This window comes from Cinclus cinclus, chromosome 14 (genome assembly GCF_963662255.1).
Source record: "Cinclus cinclus chromosome 14, bCinCin1.1, whole genome shotgun sequence".
Taxonomy (NCBI): Eukaryota; Metazoa; Chordata; class Aves; order Passeriformes; family Cinclidae; genus Cinclus; species Cinclus cinclus.
The window spans coordinates 20,199,376-20,217,707 of NC_085059.1; the positions used below are offsets into that span (position 1 = coordinate 20,199,376).

The following is an 18,332-nucleotide window of genomic DNA, read 5'->3' on the forward strand; positions in this document are numbered from 1 at the left end:
ACAGTGAGAAAAACAAACATGGTTTAGTGTGGGCAAAGGGCCTGCAAAACCTAAGTCTGGGAGGGGATTTAAGAGCCAGTGACAGCACGAGAATAATTGTATTTTACTTAATTTTACCAGAAAATGCACTTGAAATCCTATTTACATAAAAATGACAAGCTCTGAATAACTACAGAAAAAAGATTATTTCACATTGCAAGTGTGTGCAATCCTCTTTTGGCAAGTTCCAGCTAATAACCTTGGCTGCTAATACAAACCTCGGAGATATTTCCCTTACTCTGAAAATAAACCCACAAGGCTTTAAATATCACCACTGGACAACTGCAAATTAGCATTTTAAATGTTTTTGGGGTTTTTTTTCTCCTCTCATCATGGAAATTCCCTTTTCTGGGATTCAGGGTTTGTGTGATCCAAGGAAATGTGTTCCTAGTTAATCACAAAATGTAAGGGAACAATAATCCAGTGTATTTCCAATGTTTGCGGGAAGTTTTTATAATTCTGGATGAGTCAAAGAGGTTTTCCATGAAGGACAAAGTTCTGCCCATCAGAAAGAATGGAAATGAAGGAAATACATTTCGTGGAGGATGCTGTCTGTGATTTTGAGTGATTTCCAGAAGAAAGACTTGGAAAGAGCCTTGTACTAACTCTGCAAAGGTACAGTACCAACATTACCCACTGTAATTAATAAAACAAGCAATAATTAAGTGCAGCTCTGTAGCTAACACTGAAGTTTCTATCAGAAGCAGAGAAATTTCATCTTTTTATCAGTAGAGTTTTAAGGATCTCCCTACAGAGAAGCTGTTTTGAACATAATCTAGAGCCAAACACTCACGTGTTCTCAGAGCTGCAGACACAATTCTTCATCACTGGAATCTAAACACAAATCACACCAAAAACCTTCCCCAAGCCCAGTTCCTCACTCCACTTCTTGGCAATGCTTTAATATCAGAGAAAACAGCAGAGAAGTGAGATGCAAATGCTCAAGGGGGATTATAGAAAATTATATGGAGATATTCTCATTTAAATCCTGGATCAGCTCATCCCCCCATGCCCAATTCAAAGCAGTGTTGCAAAAGTGCTCTGGGAGTGTCTCAGAATCAGATCCAAATGCCAGCACATATTTTAACATCCCTTTGCAAATGAGGAAAAGGAACACAGCCCCTTACAAAGCTGAGCATGATAAAGGGCTCCTCTTTCAGTGAAGGAGCCATTGAAAAATGACTCTGGGAGTATTATTGAAGTATAATTGACTAGAATTCTTAGGCTATTAAATTTGCTTTTTCATTGAAAACTGTGATTCATCTGAGTGAAAGGAGCCCTGCCATGATTCCTATCTGCACTTCTCTGAGCAGGTATCTTTGGCTCCAAACCCCACCTTTAACTTGGCAGAAAAATAAAAGTTCCCCTTTTCTCACAGTGCCTATTCCATCCCTCCTCCCCAGGCAGGTACAGAGTTAATGCTCATGTCTGAGTTCAATACATTTGGGTCTCTTACAGCACCTGCTGCTGGAGATCTCAGAGCAATTTGTGAACATTCATCAGCTCAGGCTCTGATTATGCAGGCAGTTTGTTTTCGCACAGCCTGGTGAGCAGGGCTGTGAGAACACACCCAGCTCCTCCAGGGGCTGGGGGAGATGAGCCACTTTTGTCTTCCTTTGACCCCTGGAGTGGGATTTTTCTGACTGTTCTTTTCTCCAGAGGGCACAGAAAGCTGCACCAGGAAGAGAAGCAGACTGGTCCCAGTACTGAGCAAACGTTTTAGCGCAGCCATGACCAGTCAGGATCATTCCCTTCCCTCTGCTGCGGGCACCGTGTCCTGGAACCAGCCGGCTCCTGGAAGTGCCTGCTCAAAGGCTGAAGAAAGATCTGGTTCCTTGGGACTACAAAGCCTGGTTGGAGTGTGCCCAGGGCCAGGCAGCAGTTTCAGGCCACTCTGTCCCCCTTGGCAGGCTGGGCATGTCCTGCACGGTGCCAGCTGAAAAGCAGAGCAGAGCAGCTCACACCCTCACTGAGCTTTTCTTATCCAGCCTCTCAGCATTCTGCAGTGAGCAAATTTTCTTACATGCCAAAGGCTGCCACAGGGTTATATCTGAACCTAATGGTCTAATCAAACTATTTTTAATCGATGTAGCTCAGCCCCCAGGAGAGGGAGTGTTACAACAGACCTCTCCTTATGGGTAGAAATGAGCCAAGACACAGATTCTCATTCAACAACATGAAAAGGGTCCTGGTTTATTCTTCTTTATTCTCCATCCTGACTTTGACTAAAGCAAGCTCCTGCTGTAGGGTCCAGCTGCAGACTCTGACTGCTGGCTGTTTCCTGCTGGACTCTGACTGCAAGTATTGGTTTGCAGATTCTGAATGCAGCTTTCACCCAGCTCAGCTATGACTGCAGGCCCTGACTCCATCAGACCCACACTGACCTCACAGCAGATCTTTACTGCAGCAACTCTTCCTTGTTTTGTTCTTCCCTGTACCTCTCTGGACTGTTCCTTCTTCCTCAGTGCTCATCCACGCTCTCCTCCTCCAAAAATCCTCCCTGAGCAGCCAACCCACCCCTTCTATCACACTTACCTTTATTAGTCAGAACTCCAACCCATTAAGGGCATGGCTATTCCTCTTCTTTGGTAATTACTACAACTGTGACTTATCAGGGTCGAGGTCACCTGTAATCTCTTGTACACCTACCAGGGAGGATGCAGTGACCCTGTGCTCTCTGTGCCATCACAAGGAGGATGCAGTGACCCTGTGCCCTCTGTGCCATCACAGGGAGATTGCAGTGACCCTGTGCCCTCTGTGCCATCACAGGGAGGATGCAGTGACCCTGTGCCCTCTGTGCCATCACAGGGAGGATGCAGTGACTCTGTGCCCTCTGTGACATCACAGGGAGGATGCAGTGACCCTGTGCCCTCTGTGCCATCACAGGGAGGATGCAGTGACCCTGTGCCCTCTGTGCCATCACAGGGAGGATGCAGTGACCCTGTGCCCTCTGTGCCATCACAGGGAGGATGCAGTGACCCTGTGCCCTCTGTGACATCACAGGGAGGATGCAGTGACCCTGTGCCCTCTGTGACATCACAGGGAGGATGCAGTGACCCTGTGCTCTCTGTGCCATCACAGGGAGGATGCAGTGACCCTGTGCCCTCTGTGCCATCACAGGGAGGATGCAGTGACCCTGTGCCCTCTGTGCCATCACAGGGAGGATGCAGTGACCCTGTGCCCTCTGTGACATCACAGGGAGGATGCAGTGACCCTGTGCCCTCTGTGACATCACAGGGAGGATGCAGTGACCCTGTGCTCTCTGTGCCATCACAGGGAGGATGCAGTGACCCTGTGCCCTCTGTGACATCACAGGGAGGATGTAGTGACCCTGTGCCCTCTGTGCCATCACAGCCACACCGAGGGTGGTACCAGGGCAGAGCTGTGGCCCCAGGACAGAGCCTGAGGAATTCACAGACAAGGCAGAGAAACACAGTCAGAAATTACAAACAGGACTGAGAGTGGAGCCCAGCAGGAGCTGGAAGTGTGAAGGATGAATGCCCCAAGTCCCAGCAGCTGCCTGCCTTCAGCAGCACTGAAAACTCTGCTGTGGAAAGCTGAGGTGAAGCTCATAAATCCAGAGTTTGTTCATCTTCCCTTCAGTGACTCCATGACATTATCCTGTCATTCTTGTCAACATTTCAAAGGGAAGTTTTTGAACAACAAAGCTTTGCCACAGCCCTGCTGCTGGAAAGGGCCACACCAACATCTGCCATGCACTCCCTGACTAAAATTCAACTTTTGTTTACACGGTTTGTCCTCAAAACCAGCAGTCAGCTGCAACTCAGCCATAGTTGCCTTATTAAATATGACGTTTTTATTTCACAGTACATTTTGTATCAGGAAAATCAATATAGAGTAACTCAGAGTACAGCAGACAACAGCTGGGGAACGTAATCTGATGACAGAAAGTTGAGAATAGGATTTTGGCAGTTTTATGTTCTCAAATCTCTCACTTGTTGTTTTTCATGGCACTGAGTTCTAAAGATCTGAGATTTCTCCCCAAAGCTTCACAAGATGAAGAAACCAAGAAACCACTGCTTCGGACATTGAAGGCTATTAGCTACAAAATAAATCAGTTGTTACTTATATTTTGCTTTATGGGCTACTGTAAGAGCATGACTCTTCCCAGAGCTACGATGAGTTATCAACATCAGTGGCCTCAGAGCCCGGAGCAAAGACTCAGAAAGATACTTCAGCATCAAGAGTACTAAAGGTGAAGTATTTCCTAAAGCAAATCCTTGTCTCTGCCTTCCCCTGGGCTGGGAATGGGGGTGTTCAGCTCTGCTCAGGGCTGGAACTCACAATAAACTCTGCTTGCAAAAGTTACAGAGGTGGAAAAGAGAAGATGAAGCCACAGATGTGCTCAGTACAGGAGTACAGAACAGCATCAAGATTTTGCTGATCTGTCACAATTTTATTTTATTATCAGATTCTTAATTAGAAACAAACTTTATGCCATCACTGAATATTGAATAGTAATACTGAATAATGAATAGTACAAATAAACCAGGGATTTTTGGGACCACGCTATTTGTCCTTAGGAGCTTATTAGCTCTCTAAAATGAAATGTGACTCACAAAATAAACTCCAATATATTTCCTTAACGGGCAAAAGGGTAACAGATCATTTTGTCCCCAAGATGCTTTTCTCACCATGTCGCACCAAGGATATTTTTTCCCAGCTGGTTTTTTACAGGTTGGCACTGCAGGTTCCTGTGGCAAACGCCGAGTTAAGACAGTGACGTTCCCCCGGTGTCACCTGGCCAGCATTGCCCACTAGTGCTGTCCCCACTGCTGTCCCCACTGCTGTCCCCACTGCTGTCCCCGCACCGCCACCGCAGGGCCACCGCAGGGTCACCGCACTGTCCCCGCACTGTCACAGCACAGCCCCTGACAGACATCACACAGACACCTCGCAGTCCCTGCACAGCCGCCGCACTGTCCCCGCACCCCCACTGTCCCCGCACCCCCACTGTCCCCGCACCCCCACTGTCCCCGCACCCGGAGCCGCCCACCGCCCCCGGCCGCGCAGGGACCCGGGGACATCCTTCTGTCCTGTCCTTCTGTCCTTCTGTACTTCTGTCCCCGTGTCCCCCTGTCCCTCGGTCCCCCTGTCCCTCTGTCCCCCTGTTCCTCTGTCCCCCTGTCCCTCTATCTCTCTGTCCCTCTGTCCCCTATCCCCCTGTCCCCCTGTCCCCCTGTCCCTCTGTCCCCCTGTCCCCCTGTCCCTCTATCTCTCTGTCCCCTGTCACCCTGTCCCTCTGTCCCCCTGTCCCTCGGTCCCTCCGCCTCCGGCGCGGCCGCTCCGGGGCCAGCTCTGAGCCCGCCCCGTGTCAGGCACGGCCGCAGCGCAGCTCCCCCGGCTCCGGGCAGGGTTGAGGATTGAGGATTGAGGATTGAGGATTGAGGACTGTGCTGCTGCTGCTGCTGCTGCTGCTTCCAGCGGCTCCGCATGGGAAATGCAGGGGCCCGGAGCCGAGCGCGGGTGACTCCGGCTGCCCCGGGCTGCCCGGGACCGGCCGGGCTCTCCGTGCCGGGAGAGCTCCGTGCGGCTCTGCGGGACCATGAATTCCCCTGCTCGCGCTGCCCCCGGCTCTGCAGGCACACGGCGGGTCCAGACGTGACTTTGAGCTGACTCGCCGAGGGACACAACCCCAGCTTGCTATGGAGGATGATTTTTAAGATGAATACCTACCTTGGTGATAAATCCAATACATCAGTACCGGGATATTTCAAAGGCTCTGCGCTAAATGATGGCAGTTTTTCTGCGAACAACTCCAACGAGACAGGAAGCAACCTGGATTCACCTGCCTTGGCCACCAGCAGGGCGATCATTGTGGGGCTGATCCTCGGTGCCTTTATTCTCTTTGCTATCATAGGTAATATCCTGGTAATCCTCTCAGTGGCTTGCAACAGACATTTAAGAATCCCTACGAACTATTTCATCGTTAACCTGGCCATAGCAGACCTGCTGCTGAGTTTCACTGTGCTGCCGTTCTCTGCCACGCTGGAAGTGCTTGGCTACTGGGTTTTGGGGAGGATATTCTGTGACATCTGGGCAGCGGTGGATGTGCTGTGCTGCACAGCCTCCATTCTGAGCCTGTGTGCCATTTCCATCGACAGATACATCGGGGTCCGCTATTCCCTGCAGTACCCCACGCTGGTCACCAGGAGAAGGGCGATTTTAGCTCTCCTGGCAGTTTGGGTCCTGTCCATGGTGATTTCCATCGGACCTCTGCTGGGCTGGAAGGAGCCGGCCCCGCAGGACGACAGGGAGTGCCGGATCACCGAGGAGCCCTTCTATGCTCTCTTCTCCTCCCTGGGCTCCTTTTACATCCCTTTAATCGTCATCCTCGTCATGTACTGCCGGGTCTACATCGTGGCCAAAAGGACTACCAGGAACCTGGAAGCTGGGGTGATGAAGGAAATGTCCAACTCCAAGGAGCTGACCTTACGGATTCATTACAAGCACGAGGACACCTTAAACAACGCCAGATCCAAGGGTCACAATCCCAGGAACTCCTTAGCTTTCAGGCTTTTAAAATTCTCCAGAGAAAAGAAGGCGGCCAAGACGTTGGGAATTGTGGTGGGCATGTTTATCCTGTGCTGGCTCCCCTTCTTCATCGTCCTGCCACTGGGTGAGTTGGGAACCAGGGACTGCAAGGGCAGGGGTCGGGGTGGGTTTGTTGGATCCTACAGAAATACCGTGGAGAGGAATCAGCTGGATGAGAAGGAGATACTGTGGGGAGACCTGCAGTGAGCACATGAAAGGAAGGGAATGGAAGGAAGGGAATTCCTGATGCACAAAGAACTGGAACTTTGGGAAGTGTGCAGCTGCACAAAGCTGCTCACCTGGAGTCCTCAGGGCCCGTGTCACCCCAGGGCACAATATCTCCAGGGTTTATGTCTTAAATCCCTCCTCATGTTGTTCTTTTGAATTGAATTAGGTATCAGAAATGTTACTGAATGCTTTATCCCAAATCCTAGATAAGACCAGAGAGCTGCAGCACTGCAGTGTTGGGGGTTCGGGGTTTGGGATATAACACAGCAGGATTTTGGCATTTTAAAGTGCCCTAACATGGAAATGAACTTAGTTAATTGTGAGGGGCAAAACTCCCCTGAGCTTTGGGAAACAGAAGAGTTCTAGATGTGAGCTCAAACATTACTGATCAAATCCCAAACTAAAGGAGATCCCACAAAGGAAGGTGCTCATTGGTGTCACAATTCGTTCAGATGTTTTGGACACAGCCATGAGAGCTTTTGGCAGCCACTTTGTTCACTTTCAACTTTAAAATATTGTTCAAGCACTGACATAGCCTTAACACATTGTTCAGTATCCCCAAAGATGTGTGGAATGTGCTCGTATTTTTTTTTAATATTAGCACTACCTCTGCAGAGGAGGATCTCAAGATATTCAATTACTGAGCGCTCAGAAATATCTGTCCAAAATTCATTTCTCTGAGGCAATCTGGCAGCTGAATTATGGAAAGAGGTGGATAAAGAAAAGGGAGAAAAAGACTTTATTAATGTTTTTATGTTTACTTAGTTACCCAAACAAAACATTTCTGATTGAATAGTAAGCAAATATTTTTAGAGATAGTTGTAGAAAACTAAACTGAGTTCAGCAGCCTGGTCCTGGTGAAGTATGATAAAACTATAATTTCTGTGTAGTAACATTTAGGATCTTTACTGCTTCAGCTACTGCAACTTTGTCATCTCTAGCTTATTATAGTGAATTTTAAAATTTTTATGACTCAAGACTTGCTTAAAGGTCATGTTAAGGATGGGAAAGAATCCAAACAGAAGGAAAACCATGAGTAAAGTTCTCTTTGGCTACTGAAGTCGGTTGTGCTGGCCCTTAAAGGAAGTTTATGACATAAAATAAGCAAAAATACCCATCTGTGGATAGAAATGTATTTCCACCATATGTAGCAGTACTAGATTTGTAGCCAGTAGGTCATGATCTCCTGATAAAGCAGATTCCCTTTTTGATTTTGAATTCTTGAAGGAAAAGCAGCTGTGAACACAGCAGCTCGTGTGTAGGGGTGGCAGGAGGCAGGACTGACACCCCTCACCCAGCTCAGATGTGGAGCAGCCCAGCAAAAACACAGGGCAAGAGCAAAGGGAGACACCAACCAGTTTCCATAAAAGTGTCACTTTTCCCTTGGAGAAGTTATTTTCGATTCCCCTGGGCTCTCTGGGAGGTTCAGTGAGTGCCTGTGAAACTACCTGAGGGAGAATTTCTTGCTTGCCAGGGTACGATTTTAGCTCCTGTATAAATTGTGCCAAGGCAGCAGTGGGTGACAGGCTGGAGCCTCCAGCACAGCACTGGGGCTGGGGGAAAAGCCAGTGTTGGGGACAAACCAGAGCTGGGGGACAAACCAGAGCTGGGGGACAAATCCAGTACTGGGGACAAAGCAAGAGCTGGGGGACAAATCCAGTGCTGGAGACAAATCAGTGCTGGGCACAGACCAGTGCTGGGGAGCTGACCTATAAAACTGCTGGAATCCCATTTCTTTTTCATCAGAATCCCTCTGGCTAAAAAAGGGGGGGGGGGCAGAGGGTTTCCATAACCCCCCATACAGGATCCATTTCCACAGAAGGTATTTTCCCTGCTAGGAACAGGCTGGGTTTATTCCTTGTCCCTGATTTTTCTTTTTAAATTTATGATCCAGTGCTGTCCAAGTCCCTATATTTTTATCTCTGTGTATCAGTGCAGAGTCAATTAAGGATGTCAGGCATGACTCAAGCATTGCTCACTAGGACAGGTGGGAAAAGTTCTTTTCCTGACAATGCAGCTGCTCTCAACTGCAGCAGAGGGGAAAGCAATGGGGAAAGAATTCCTGAAGAGCTGTGAGCTGCACTCTTCATAGCAGGAGTCTTTTATTTTGCAACTTGAAGACACAAAATTCAGTGAAAAGCTATTAAAAACCTAAAAGAGCACCCAGTGGTATGAAATCAATTCCTGGGTTATGCAAACTGTAGAATCCAGAAGGTGCTGAGGTTTTCCAAGCTCCCCACTGGTTCCTGGGCTGTCCAGCTGAAACACGTCCCCTCCCTGCAAGGACAGGCTTCTTCCTCAGCTTCTCCTTCTCACACCTTCTGTTTGCCCCAGTAACCCAAATCACACCCTCACATCTGCATCGTTGCTATTTCCATTCCTCTGCTCCCTCAGCAGTTCCATGACTCTGCAGGAGGGTGTTGGCAAAACAGCTCTGGATTTCTGTGGATCCAACCACAAAACATTTGCCAAGCTGGTAAATGTTATTTCTGCAGCACTGCAGCCCCAAATAAAATCTGAACAGATCTAATTGGATGTAGAAGAGTTTCCTTGGCATTCTCAGCAGCTCCATGAGTTTCCCAGACAAAATTATTCTTCTTCCAGTCTGGCATTTCAATTTATTCCACAGCTCTCTGTTTGATATTCCAGCCCAGAGTTATTCCATCAGGTGGGAGCTATGCCCTGGGAACAGCTGTGGTGCTGAAAGCAGGCAGATTGCTTGGAAAAATGAAAAGAAATTATAGCAATGCTTCCAGAGAGATTTTTCAAGCAAAAATCCCAGGGAAAGCTCTGCAGGTTGGAATTGCAGCCTTGACACCAGGGGTGCTGAGCAGCATTAAATCTCAGCACTGAATTACCCCCAGTCAGTTCTGGAGCACTGAGCTGTTCTGTCTTCAGCACCTGGGGATGCAGAACTGGGATCAGAGAGATTTGTGTCAGAAATTTGGGTTATTCCTGTATTGGATATTCTTTCCAGACTGCAATAGAGCTACAGAACATCCTGGCTGCACATTTATAAAAGCTGTGCAGTCACCCTGCCATTCAAAATTATTTGTGATTCAAATGAAAAATAAACTAAAGACATTTGTGTCTTTGAGACAACTTCTTGGGCCATCAATTCAGTGACTCAGCTTTGAGGAGTAAATATCTTGTTTTTATAAAATAAATGGGTTTTTTCATCCCTTTCATACAAATTCTTCCTTAGGCAGCAGGACTACATTAAATATTCATTGCTGATAAATGATGAGTAAAAGAGATTCTTTTTGTTTAAAGGCTAGAGCCCTGCAGAACTCAGGTAACACTCATTAAAACTCCTTCCTTTAAACAATGGAACGTCCAATTTTATGACAATAAAATTTTAAAAATGAATACAAAATGAAGGATCGTGTAAGGAGAGGTTTAGTATCACTCCTGTAAATTGAGATATCACAGAAGACTTCCCAGTCTTCTCCCAGACATTCCCAGAGGGAAAACTCACCAGGCACTCAACCAGGGCACTTCCCCAGCCTGCTGCAGAACTCCAGTGCAGATCAGAGGAGGATCCACTGCCCAGTTCAGAGCCTAAATCCCCCCACTCCCACAAATCCTGGGGTCCATCCACTGAAGAAAAACTAAACTTTTGGAGCTTAACCAGCAGTGGGAGAAAGTCCCAAGAGCCCCAGGACGAAGATACACCTGGTGGATCTATCACTATGGATCAAGATTTTGTAATCTCTCTATAAGTAATAAAAATAATATTAAATATTCTGCACTTTGTAGGTTAGCCAACACAAAATTATTCTTGAAATAAAATGTCACTTAAGTACAGAATGTAGATTTATATTACATCAGGCCAACCTCTGGGAATACCAAAAAATACCATGAGAAACCCTTTCAGGCTTTAGGTCTGGTGCTGTCAGTGCCACTGGGCTCTGTTCTGCAGGGCTTTAGGCCTGGCTTATCTTCATCTCATTTACCCCTTCTTCCCCTTCCTGACCAGTCCAGCTCTCTCGAATTGATGACCCCGAGTTAATAGTTACAGAATTCAAATAAATTAATGAGATGTGGCAATCTGGCAGGTCAATGCTTGTGCAAAGTTCAGTTGACAGGAGACAGCAGGAGCTGGACAGTTAAACATCCTGAGGGCATTCACTGAGCAGCACGGAGTGTTTTGGCACTTAGGGAGCCCCAGATTATTTGGGGATGATTAATTTTCCTACTGAAATAGCCTCCCTTAAGCCCTGGTTTAAGCCTTTGCTTTGCAAAGGATATAAATTACCAGTCACAAATGTCTGGGGTTTAGGACAGAGTTGTTATCAAAGTAGGGGAAACTGCACAAATTCCTGGGTAATTCCTCTGTAGGCTTTGGATTTGTTTGTCAGAGGAACGAAGGGAAATCCTACAGTGGTCAGTGGCACGGAAATAAATACACAAAGCAATGCAGAAAAAGATACACAGAAATCAGTGGTGACTCTTCAGCCCCAGGGATGGCAGCAGCTCCTGTGTCAGGTAGAGAGATCCAAGGAAAAGAATTCAGGACTGAGCCACTGGGCAGTGAGAGGAAATCTCACAGCTCTTGAAATCAAAGGCAGGAGGGAAGGAAGAGTCTCAGAGGAAATGTTGCTTTTGGCAGGGCAGTTGGACAGGAGGTCCAAATTCCCCAGAGGGGTTTGCAAACACCTGAGAAAGAACACTGAGTGAACACAGGAACAGCACTGAGAGAAGTGACACAAATCCAGGTGGTTCTGTGGTGGTCCTCAGGCACCTGAGGCCAGAGCTCAGAGTCTCGGGTGCTTCAGGTGAAATACTGCCAGAACAAAAGAGCCAAGAGTTTTTTCACATCTTCACTAAAACAAACCCACTGCAGCATTTGGAGTTGTTCTGCTGGGCTTCCAGGTGAGCCTTAGGTACCGGAAAGCAAGAACTGTCCACCTCTGAGGGATAAGAGAGAAAACCTGCACTGGAAATTCATCCAGCACCTCTGGAACAGTGTTCAGTTCCATGCTGGAGATATTTCCTACCAGCCACAGCCAAGACAGATTGGGTCAGCTGTCAGGCAGAAGCGAGGAGAGAAAAGACCAGAGCATGTTCAGTAACTGCAGATGTAGAAGTGCAATAAATGAAATGTCAGCAGACTCAGATTAGCTTTTCTGGAGTCCCTTAATCAGCTAATCCTTTGTAAAACAAGGATAATCTTGGCTCGTGTGCTGTCTAGTCAGGAGCTGCTGGAGTCTGTAACTCTTTTGGACTAAACAATAACAACAATAATGCTGTGTTTGTATCCCTGTACACTGTCAGCTTTAGAGACTGAACGAGATTCCAACCAAAACTGAGCTCGTTTTTATCATATTTGTCTGAGGGCAGCACAGTTTGAACACAGGTGAGTTCTCTCTGTGGTGTAAGTCACAAAGCTGGTCTGGGCTGAGAGCTGGAGCCCAGGGCAGTAATTCTGTGTTAAAACATCGTCCCTTCAGAAATCAAATGTAGCTGCTGTGCCTTGCAACTGCTTGTAATGCAAGGAGGTGTAGCAGCTCTGGGGTTTAGGAAAAGATCTCATGCCTATCTCTACTCCTTGAAGTTCTGGTTTTATCTTGGCCACTCCAGATAAGTTTCTATTTTTGGAGCCTTTCAAAAGCTCTCAAATTTGAATCCTTGTGAATGAAGTTCATGCTGTTCTCATTGCAGTGATTTGTTCATCTGAAATAGGAGGTGCCTGCTACAGGTTGTCAGTGCTAGGACATAAATTCCTCACAACCAGGACACTTTGGAGCTCTGAGCAACCTGGGATGGTGGAAGGTGTCCCTGCCCATGGCAGGGGTGGGACTGGATGAGCTTTAGGGTCCCTTTAAACAAAATATTCCGTGATTCCGGGATATTCCTAATGTACCTGTCACTCCACTGGAGAATGACAGCTGCCAGGCTTGGAACCCCTTCAGATTTGTATGCTACTCATGGTTACTTATCATTTATCCAGATTTCCTTTTACTTTCCTTATTGAATTTGATTCTGCTTATTTTGGATGCTCTCCCTGTTTCTGAAGATTATTTTTCGGTGTTTTCCAGCTGTTTTCCCTGTTATCCTAATCCTCTTCTCCAGCAGCCTGCAGTGCCTCCCAGCTTGACCAACCCTTAGTTTTATAACCGTCCTCTCCACTTCATCATCTACTGTTTGTAAACATCTACTGTTCAGGGTTTTTTTCTTACATTAAATAAGTCCAGGGGAATGTACACAAACACTGGATGCTGGAAGGGAAGAAATCAGGAGCTTTAGAAATCCAATTAGCTCCAAAACCTTGGCACGTTGGCTTGGCTAAGCCCGTGGTGAGAAGGGCTGCAGAAAGCCTAAACAAAAGGCAACCACATCCTTTCAGCACATTCTAAACTCACAACAGCTCTGCTCAGGGGCCGATGATTGCTCCTGCAGGGAGGATTTTCCTGGCTGTGCACACAGTGGATGTAACTCAGCCATCAGCAGCTTCCAGGAGCTGTGGCTCCTGCAGGAATCACAGAAGGAACATGGAGCTTCCCAGCCTGGAAAGTCTCGTGTTGGTCACAGCACAGATCTGATCAATCACTTTTCCCAGGGAAAAGTTCCATCATAGAGCAGATTCCTTGCACAGCAAGGCTCATTTCTGCACAAGTTCACTCCTGAGGGACAGATGGAGATGAGGGTTCATGTTGGTGAAGTTTCCTGTTTTCCCTGTCTCAGAACTCAGCTGTTATCATTTGGTGTTTTGCAACCCTTTCCCTCACCAGAGCAATTTCTAAAGCCTTGGAATTGTCTCTTGGAAAGCTCAGATTGAACTCCAGTCAGAAGGGCTCCAATCTGCACCAAAATGGAATCTCTGAAAGAAGACTGGTCCTTGGATTGCCTTCCCAGGGTACCTTTACCTGACTCTCAACTTCCAATCCCTAATTACCAATTCTTTCTATTTTATGGTGTGCAAACAAAAAGGTTTTGAAACACTTCCTTTTCAACCTGTTATCAATAGAGAGGAGGAGTTTCACGTTTTGTGGCTCTTTTATCTTCCAACAATGACAAAGGCATGCAGTGGATCTCCAGTTTCCCAGCTGGAAATATTTCCAGTTTTCCAGCTGGAATATCCAGTGACACACAGCAAAGCCCTTACATGACTCTGTTGTACCACTGTATTGCAATAAATCCAGATGTTGGATTCGTTCCAGAAAACTGCAAAGAAACTCCACACACTCCCCCCTAGGTGTGTTTTCATCTCAGCAAAACTGGATTTAGAAGATTTTGAAATGCAATTCCTTTGTAGGGCACAGAAAACAGCACTTGACAGCCCCAAATTCATCCCTAGTGATTTGTCCTTGAATCCAGGGAATTCACAGTATTCCTCCCCAATTATTATCTAATCTAAGTATCAAATCCTGAGCAGAACTGATCGCTCTATGAGTAATTTATTATACTTAATTAATATCAAACCCACAATGCATTAAAAATGAATGTTTAATTAAAACCTCCTTCAGTGAAGAGTTTTCCTTAATTAAGAGTACAACAATTAAGCCAGTCCAGAAGATTTTTCTGCTGCCCACCCTGATATTTTAAGGACACTTCCCAGGTCCAGTAAAGTCTTCATGAGCCTTTTCAACAGGTTTCAAGGACTTCACTGACTCCAGTGGACTCTGAATTTTAATGTCTCAGTGATGCCCTGCCTCCATATTATGCAGAATATGTGAAGAGAATTAATATTGCAAATTGTTTCCCACAGTGTTCCCTAATTTCATTGAGGAGATTTGACTGACTTTCTCTGTAATAAAGCATTCATTATAAAGAACCAGTCAGAGCCTAAATGAAATTAGCTCTTCCTAAATAAAATACTTCTTAATTCCTTTTTTATGATTCTTGCTCAGTGTATCTCCAAGCTCAACAGCTCCATCAAGCCCGAGAACTGTGGGCAAAAAACCTGATCCCTCCAAACTGATCCAGCTGATTTTCTGAAATATTTCCTGTTCTCCACTTGTGCTTTGCAAAAATCTTGTCAGTGGTGCAGTGCGAGGGAGATTGTGGTGCTGTGATTAATAAATCACAGGGTTAGTGCTGAGAAATAAAAGTGAGCAGCAAATACACATCCCTTGGAGTGCGGCTGTTAAACATGGAACAGGAGAGCAGTCACTTGGAGTAGGGAAATCCCTCTGGCCACCCCACCAGGAATAAATCACTGAGGACAGAACCACATGAAAATTTTGCAGGCATTTTAAAGAGCAATTTAAATCAGAACAGGGTAATATTTAATGTCTTTATCAGGCTGCAGTGGGGAAGTGACTGGAGATTAGAGCAAGAAATATCAGTCTGGTGTTTGAGTGCGTCCAGCAGGTTTTGCTTTAGCATTTTATCAAGGTATCAAAACAGCCCACACTTGTTTGCTCCTGATAGGTTAATGCAGCTAAGTAAAAGGTATTGTAGTTAATTTAAAAAAATAAATAAAGATCAGCATTTAGCTGGAGCCACAGGCAGGTAGTGCAGCCCAGCCCTGGCATCATTCCCCATCTCTGCCAGGAGAAAATCTGGGATCTGGAGCCACAGGACCCTCAGTGCAGGGAGTGCAGCCCAGCCCTGGCCCCACACACGCTGTGCTGGCTGTGCTGGCACCCCAGAGCTGTTGCCCAGGAGCAGAGGAAGTGCTCTTGCATAGTTTGGAGGCCCCAGGCACGACCTCAGTGTTGCAGTGAGATGGGAACGGTGCCCAGAATCACATCCCGCCCCTCCCCTGGCATCCTGACAGCCACCACTGACTCAGCTGCTCTCACAGCCCAGCAAATGCAAAACCACTCCAGAGGAAAAGGTTCTTTCCCAGCCAGGCTGGGGTGTCACCTTCCATTCAAAACGCACTGCAGATCTAACTCCAGCTCTTGACAGAGGAATTCTCTCCTGGATCCCCACTCCTTGGTTCACTTGAGCTGAACACAGAGGTGTTTTCCCGCATGGATAACAGATCTAGCTCTGCTTGCCATAAAAATCTCATACATTCTTTTCTCCAGCCCCATGTCCTAAATTTAGCTGATCAATTACCACTACAAGTAGAGGAAGTGGATTCCCCAGTGTGAGCTTTTTTGGGCAGCCTCATTAGGGAAATTGTTTGGTTGTGAAGGGAAGGAGAAGTATTCACAGAATAACTTCTTGGTTTGGGTTACACCATTTTTATGAATGCCTAACATATGGGAAGTTCCCCAATTAACTTCAGGTTTCAGGATGTTTGTATTCTCACAATAATCTGAAGAAATGGAGGGGTGTTCAGGAGCTGCCAGAGGAAGTTATAAGGTTTGTCTGGAAATGCTCTTTTTGAGGAACCTGGGAACACCTTTCTTTAAAAATTTCCTTTGAAAGCTCTTCGAAGAAGGCACAGACTGGACAAGGGGTGTTTCATCTGTCCCTAGGATCAGGAGATGTTCCTGCATCAGGTGTGGACCTATAAACACAAAAACTGCTTCTTATTTTTTAATCCTTCATCAGTGATGTGCTCCTTTAGCTTTCAGATGGGAAACATTTCCTTATTATCTTTTAAAATAACATGTTAGTACCAGGAGACCAAGGCTGAAAGCAACCTGCATGAAAGAGTTTTAAAGCACAGTGATCTGATGAACATGTTCCCTTCCTAAAGGCAGACAACCCCTTATCTCAGATATTCTCTGCTTGTTTCCCCTGACAGGATCCCTGTTCTCAGCTCTGAAGCCCCCTGAAACGATCTTCAAGGTGATTTTTTGGCTTGGCTACTTCAACAGCTGCTTGAATCCCATCATCTACCCCTGCTCCAGCAAGGAGTTCAAGAGGGCTTTTATCCAGATCCTGAGGTGCCAGTGCCACCGGCGCAAGCAGCTGGGCTGGTGGCCCTACAGCTACAGAAACTGGAACCGCTGCTCCTTGGAGCACGCCAGGAGAGATTCCCTGGAAGACAGCGGCAGCTTCCTGAGCGGCAGCCAGAGGACTTTGTCCTCAGCATCCCCCAGCCCCGGCTACGTGAGCAGGATCAGCCACCCGCAGCTGGAGCTGTGCACGCTGCAGGAGTGCAGGAACTGCAGCTCCCTGCTCAGCCCGGCCCGCCAGGCCAGCGGGCAGCAGGGCCACTGCCAGTTCTTCACCTTCCAGCTCCTGCCCGAGCACAACGGGCACGGCCCCGCTGCCAGCCAGGGCTCTGGGAGCGAGCCCACGGGCACACCCTGAACGGCAGCACTGCCTGGAGGGCAGCTCCCCGCTGGAACGAGCCATCCCGAGCGCTCCGTGCCCGCTGGACGCTGCCCGGCTCACGGGAAGCAATGCAGCCGTGCTCGGGTCCTCAGGAGAGCTCGGGAAGGGAGCAGGGAGGGACTGGAGGCTTCATGTCACCGCAGTGGCCACAGCAGGGACTGCCCACATTCCCAAATAATTCCCAGAGAAACTACTGAAGCGTTAGCAGAGGGCAGGGAGGGTGCTGGACACGGCCAGGGAAGGGCACAGGGGATTGCTCAGGTGTCCTGGCAGAGCTGAACAGCCACACATACCTGTATGGGGTGGGCAGGGGGTGCCCAGCTGTGCCAGGGTGGGGAGGGAGGGAGGGATGATGCATGGATGGATGGATGGATGGATGGATGGATGGATGGATGGATGATGGATGATGGATGGATGGATGGATGGATGATGGATGGATGGATGGATGATGGATGGATGGATGGATGGATGGATGGATGGATGGATGGATGGATGGATGGATGGATGATGGATGATGGATGGATGGATGATGGATGGATTGATGGATGGATGGATGATGGATGGATGATGGATGGATGGATGGATGATGGATGATGGATGGATGATGGATGGATGGATGGATGGATGATGGATGATGGATGGATGGATGGATGGATGGATGGATGATGGATGATGGATGGATGATGGATGGATGGATGGATGGATGATGGATGGATGGATGGATGATGGATGGATGATGGATGGATGGATGATGGATGGATGGATGGATGGATGGATGGATGGATGGATGGATGATGGATGATGGATGGATGATGGATGGATGGATGGATGGATGGATGGATGGATGGATGGATGGATGGATGATGGATGGATGGATGGATGGATGATGGATGATGGATGGATGGATGATGGATGGATGATGGATGGATGGATGGATGATGGATGATGGATGGATGATGGATGGATGGATGGATGGATGATGGATGGATGGATGGATGATGGATGGATGATGGATGGATGGATGATGGATGGATGGATGGATGGATGGATGGATGGATGGATGGATGGATGATGGATGATGGATGGATGATGGATGGATGGATGGATGGATGGATGGATGATGGATGGATGGATGGATGATGGATGGATGGATGGATGGATGATGGATGATGGATGGATGGATGATGGATGGATGGATGGATGATGGATGGATGGATGGATGGATGATGGATGATGGATGGATGATGGATGGATGGATGGATGATGGATGATGGATGGATGATGGATGGATGGATGATGGATGGATGATGGATGATGGATGGATG

At 47.4% G+C, this 18,332-nt stretch overlaps 1 protein-coding gene across 1 annotated transcript; it reads left to right on the top strand.

Moving 5' to 3' along the window:
- Positions 1-5,712: 5,712 nt before the first annotated feature.
- ADRA1B (adrenoceptor alpha 1B) lies at positions 5,713-16,983 on the top strand. Its single transcript, XM_062502182.1, has 2 exons — positions 5,713-6,679; positions 16,472-16,983. The coding sequence occupies exons 1-2, from the start codon at positions 5,713-5,715 to the stop codon at positions 16,981-16,983; spliced, it is 1,479 nt and encodes a 492-aa protein (XP_062358166.1).
- Positions 16,984-18,332: the final 1,349 nt, after the last annotated feature.

Excerpts from the sequence above, each read along its gene's own strand:
- ADRA1B (XM_062502182.1), top strand. The coding sequence starts at position 5,713 with ATGATTTTTAAGATGAATACCTACCTTGGTGATAAATCCAATACATCA. Across the intron at positions 6,680-16,471 it reads CTTCATCGTCCTGCCACTGG|GATCCCTGTTCTCAGCTCTG; the intron begins GTGAGTTGGGAA and ends TTCCCCTGACAG.